Genomic DNA, 6,054 nt, shown 5'->3' on the forward strand with positions numbered 1-6,054 from the left:
TTGAAGTACCTCTCTTCCTTCGTAGGTAACACTTTTCCCATCCTTCAGAGCTGCAATGAGAGGACCAATAGCTGCAGTGCCTCTGTGGAGAAAGTGCATCAAAAAAGTCATTAAATCGGCTCAAGTTTGTTGAGCAGGCAAAACTGAATTTGTATTGAAAAATCAACTTACAATGGTAATCCAAGGTTTTTTGCTTGAGCAACCAAGAAGTTCCCCTTCTTAGGATGAAGCTGCAAGTCAAAGAGAAAATTTGACATAAATTACATCAAAATGCAATCATTCCGTATGTCACTGAGACAATGAGATTGTGTTTCTTACCTTACAAACGAATGCCACAACTAAAGAAGGATCCCTTGTTGCTCTTGCTTTTCCACCTGAGATGAAAATGCAATGTGAGAATTGGTGTCCTTTGGAGCTCAACATCCTTGAACTAGGGTACTGATGCCCCTGATAGCGCTGGATTTTGCATTTGAATGGGAGCGCTGCCTGGTTTAACACTTGCATTTGATTGGCTCGAAGTATAAATTATACTTTCCTTCAGGAGAGGCATTTCCTTGTGTTTCTTTTTTGTTTTTCCTTGTTTTGTTCGTCCTTATCTCTTTTCCTACTGTGTCGTACAAAGTTTTAGCAGTCTGTTTTGTATCTTATGCTAGCTAGCTTTATGCAAGTCAGAAACATTTTCAGAAACACAACCTGTTTGGAGCTCCATCCTAGCAAATTACTTGATTGGTTTGATTAGCGACACTAGTTTCCATGTAGACTCCACCGTACTTCACCTCTTTTTATCATCTTCCTGAGAACGTCCCAAGGCTTTCTAACAGTCAGAGCATGCGCAGCCTGGGCTTCCGAGCCTACAAGCTCCTAGTCTTACCTGGGCTGGTTGATCTCTCCTTCCTGCTGTCTGTGCTGGTGTCCTCAGAGTCTTCCGGCCTCCACAGCTCCCTCCTCTGGGGACTACTGGAGGGGCTGCTCCTCCCTGAGTTAGGGGAGCACTTTGGCCMGTCCTCTCTGAGCTGGGCTGGTATAATTGGGGTTAAGAGAGTGTCAACTACCAACTCTTCAGTATGAGAACACAAATATTCACTATTTTACCCGTCATAAACTTAATATGCTTTAAGATAAAGAGTATGAGTAACAGTTTATTACTCAATGCTAAAAAAAAATACAACGGTGATTTCTAGTACTCACCAAATATTGGTATTTGACTAACTGTCATTGTGTCATCTGTGTATTGTTTCTCAGTGTATGGTCGAACAGCTAGCTTGATTTCTTCCAGTGGTCCAGAAAATACTCTGATGGCATTCACATATTTCTCCTAGATCAAGAGGAGGGAATGACATATTAGACTCAGGATAACACAAAAACAGTTGACTCATAACAGACAATCTTTTGTACTGCTACAATGTCCACTCACCAGTTGTGGTGGTCCAGAGAGAACAACCTCACGGACACCAGTGTCTTTCAGTGTCAATATCATCCCTAAACCAGAGAGTACACAGTTTATCACACTTAAGGACATACGCGGAGACATATGCTAAGCATGCAACAACCTTTGACCTATGTCTATCTACAGTCATGTGAAAAAGTAAGTACAYCCCCAGGAAAGTGGTCTTTTTTTGTACATATTTGGACAGATGGCTATGTAATCTTCACTTCAACACTATTGACAGAAAGGTAACCTAATTTAACAAATGACACGGAAAGATGATACTTGGCAATCATTTATTCATCAAAAATCGACAGAAATGCAATTCCATAGTGCAGGAAACATAAGTACACTCCTAGCTTCAATAGCTGGTGTTGCCCCCTTTGGCTGAAATAACTTAATGCAGCCGTTTCTTGCAACTGTCTATGTCTCTTACATCCACTGGGAGGAATTTTTGCATACTCTTCTTTACAGTACTGCTTCAATTGTGTCATGTATGAGGGCTTGTTTTGCATGTACAGCCCGCTTCAAGTCCCCCCACTGTTTTTTGACACATTTGAGATCTGGGTTTTGACTCGGCCATTCCATACCCTCAATTTCTTATTGTTTTGCCATTCTGTTGTAGTTTTGCATCATTGTCCTGTTACAAGATCCATGTTCAGCTTAGTTTCAGCTTTTTGACAGATGGCCTCACATTCTCCTCAATAAATCTCTGGTACAATATTGAATTCATGGTTGACTCAATAATGGCAAACTGGCCAGGCCCTGAGGTAGCAAAGCAGCCCCAAACTATAATGCCACCATCTCCATGCTTTACGGTTGGTATGAGGTTCTTCTGTTCAAAGGCAGTGTTTTGTTTTAGCCAAACATGGCATCTGGCATTGCAGCCAAACAATTTWAAAAAATGATTTGTTAAATTGGGTTACCWTTATCAATGAATGTGGTTGGAATTTAGCTCAAATGTATGTGCACAATATGTAAAAACAACAAAAAGACCACTTTCCATGGGGTGTACTTGCTTTTTCACATGACAGTACACAGTGACATAGGCTAATCATGCAGTCAGCTTTTATCGGTCTATTAACTATGCACAGTTGTTTCCAGGTTGACATTACTGACTTGATGTCAAGTGGCTAGAATAACAAGMAACTTACCTGATAGACCACCAACATTCTCCCAGCTCATTCTAGTGAGGAAAATATTGTCCAAGCGAGCAGCTTTTAACCTGACAAGAGGAACATTGAGATTTATTGAGCCGAGACTGAATTATAGATTTGACAGGAGGCATTGACAGGAGGCAATTCAACTTACTTGTGCTCTTGCATCAGCCTCTGTGTTCCCTCACCACAGTTGAATAGGTACCTTCCAGAGGAAAAAGGGTAAACAAATATGCTGCAGCCAAGTGCCTTTCTGATACCCACAATACAAATATATTTGGCAATGTTACAACAAATTGTCAGACACTCATGTTCTCTGGTTAAGTTACCTATTGAACTCAGAGAAGACATAAAGTGATGCGCCATTATCTCGGCTCCCTGCCCCGACGACCTGCGCGTAGACAGTGGCTGGTCCATGCACATCCACTCCACGTTTCCTCTGTTCTCTAGACTTCACATGTCGCAATGTTTCTTTGGGTGCTCTGGGTTTCTTTGATCCCCGATGTTGGTTGTCTGTTGTGTTCGTAGACATTGTCCGCAGAAACGGGAAAATCTGGGGGAAACGATGTTCACTGCATGCGAAGCTTTGTAGGCGACCCGTAGATGTGTGTCTCACAAATAGCCATGCAATAGATTTACAGTGTAGAGACACTTTAGTCATACTAAAAATGTTTAATGGAAATCAGTTCTGTTGGTCGTACAAGACACAAAACTTATCCATAATCATTGCATAATCTTTATGAAAATATAATTTTACCTATCAGCCCACTTATCATTGAAATATAAACATTCAGTCAGGACTTCAGCAGTTTAGAAATGTGATTTGACGCTCAACTGTGTTTCTTCCGGCGTAGATTGATGACGTCTTCATCACACTCTCGATCATTGGTGTGCTTATTTTGTATTTATTCAACCTATAACTAGACAAGCCAGTTAAGAATAAATCCGTATTTACAATGACGGCCTACCAAAAGGCCTCCTGCGGGGACGGAGGCTGGGATTAAACATTTAAAAAATAATATATAAATATAGGACAAAACACACATCACAACACTACATAAAGAGAGACCTAAAACAACAACATAGCAAGGCAGCAACGCTTGACAACACAGCATGCATGGTAGCAGCACAAAACATGGTACAGCCATTATTGGGCATAGACAACAGCACGAAGGGCAAGAAGGTAGAGACAATAATAAATCACGCAAAGCAGCCACAACTGTCATTAAGAGTGCCCATGATTGAGTCTTTGAATTAAGAGATTTAAATAAAACTGTCCAGTTTGAGTGTTTGTTGCAGCTCGTTCCAGTCGCTAAGTTAGCTGCAGCAAACTGAAAAGACGAGCAACCCAGGGATGAGTGTGCTTTGGGGAACTTTAACAGAATGTGACTGGCAGAACGGGTGTTGTATGTGGAGGATGAGGGCTGCAGTAGATATTTCAGATAGGGGGGAGTGAGGCCAAAGAGAGTTAAAAAAATATATAAATACGCAGCAACCAGTGGGTCTTGCGATGGGTATACAGAGATRACCAGTTTACAGAGGAGTATATAGTGCAGTGATGTGTCCTATAAGGAGCATTGGTGGCAGCCTCCACTATTTATGCTGCAATAGTTTGTGTCTGTTATATCTGGAGTATTTCTCCTGTCTTATCTGGTGTCCTGTGTGAATTTAAGTATGCTCTCTCTCGCTCTCTGAGGACCTGAGCCCAGGACCATGCCTCAGGACTACCTGGCCTGATGACTSCTTGCTGTCCCCAGTCCACCTGGTCGTGCTGCTGCTCCAGTTTCAACTGTTCTGCCTGCGGCTATGGAATCCTGACCTGTTCACCGGACGTGCTACCTTGTCCCAGACCTGCTGTTTTAAACTCTCTAGAGACAGCAGGTGTGGTAGAGATACTCTGAATGATCGGCTATGAAAGCGAACTGACATTTACTCCTGCGGTGCTGACCTGTTGCACTCTCTACAACCACTGTGATTATTATTATCTGACCCTGCTGGTCATCTATGAACATTTGAACATCTTGGCCATGTACTGTTATAATCTCCACCCGGCACAGCCAGAAGAGGACTGGCCACCCCTCATAGCCTGGTTCCTCTCTAGGTTTCTTTCTAGGTTCCGGCCTTTCTAGGGAGTTTTTCCTAGGCACCGTGCTTCTACACCTACACCTGCATTGCTTGCTGTTTGGGGTTTTAGGCTGGGTTTCTGTATAGCACTTTGTGACATCAGCTGATGTAAGAAGGGCTTTATAAATACATTTGATTGATTGAAATCTGATGGCCGAATGGTAAAGAACATCTAGCCGCTCGAGAGCACCCTTACCTGCCGATCTATAAATGATGTCTCCGTAATCTGGCATGGGTAGGATGGTCATCTGAATCAGGGTTAGTTTGGCAGCTGGGGTGAAAGAGGAGCAATTACGATAGAGGAAACCAAGTCTAGATTTAACTTTAGCCTGCAGCTTTGATATGTGCTGAGAGAAGGACAGTGTACTGTCTAGTCATACTCCCAAGTACTTGTATGAGGTGACTACCTCAAGCTGTAAACTCTTGAGGTATTAATCACACCTGTGGGGAGAGGGGCATTCTTCTTACCAAACCACATTACCTTTGTTTTGGAGGTGTTCAGAACAAGGTTAAGGGTAGAGAATGTTTGTTGGACACTAAGAAAGCTTTGTTGTAGAGCGTTTAACACAAAATCCAGGGAGGGGCCAGCTGAGTATTAATAAATGTGGGAGGTCTCACTGTTCTTTTGCATTGATTTGCAATATAGCAATAAAACAACCAATAAATAAACTGGAGTATTGTTGATTAAAGCTAATAATATCTGACAACGTTCTCTTCAGTAATATAACAGAGCTTATCAATAGCCTCATATGTAGCAGGCCAGGGAGACTGATAAATTGTATGGCAAATTAAAAATAAACATTTATATTTGGATAGTATATAGATACATTTATATATATGTTATGAATTTAAAAGACAATATACAAATGTAAATGTTTATTAATATCATGAATTTGGCATTGTATTTATAGGGCTACAGACTCTTCACACTGGCTTGCTAAAAGAGAGGGACACCATTGTGGGCAATTTGTCTTTTTTTACCATTTATCCTGCTAGCTTGTACCCCTTGACCCCTGAAATAAGTTTTTAATGAGATTGTCATTGCTATTTCTTTGAATATCAATCTTTTTTATATTACATTTTTCTTCATATTGTGCTTTCAGACTTACAGGCCATTGCTTTCCTTTATTGTGCAGCAATTATCCTGACCAAAAGGAATGGACTAAATAATNACATTTTTCTTCATATTGTGCTTTCAGACTTACAGGCCATTGCTTTCCTTTATTGTGCAGCAATTATCCTGACCAAAAGGAATGGACTAAATAATTAATTACAAAAGCAAAAGAGAAAACTAGTAAAAAAGGTCTTACTTCATGTGTTTCAAATGCTCCATTGCCACTTGCCAGA

At 41.1% G+C, this 6,054-nt stretch overlaps 1 protein-coding gene across 1 annotated transcript; it reads right to left on the reverse strand.

The window, feature by feature from the left end:
- Window positions 1-6: 6 nt before the first annotated feature.
- On the reverse strand, window positions 7-3,344 carry LOC111980119 (zinc phosphodiesterase ELAC protein 2; the record flags this gene model as incomplete). Its single annotated transcript, XM_024147731.2, has 9 exons — window positions 2,913-3,344; window positions 2,738-2,788; window positions 2,581-2,651; window positions 1,415-1,479; window positions 1,189-1,315; window positions 872-1,018; window positions 319-374; window positions 172-230; window positions 7-82 (listed from the first exon to the last, which is right to left on the reverse strand). Coding segments are annotated over exons 1-9 (984 nt in total), but the record flags the coding sequence as incomplete, so codon positions are not given.
- Window positions 3,345-6,054: the final 2,710 nt, after the last annotated feature.

Source organism: Salvelinus sp. IW2-2015, linkage group LG20 (genome assembly GCF_002910315.2).
Source record: "Salvelinus sp. IW2-2015 linkage group LG20, ASM291031v2, whole genome shotgun sequence".
NCBI lineage: Eukaryota > Metazoa > Chordata > Actinopteri > Salmoniformes > Salmonidae > Salvelinus > Salvelinus sp. IW2-2015.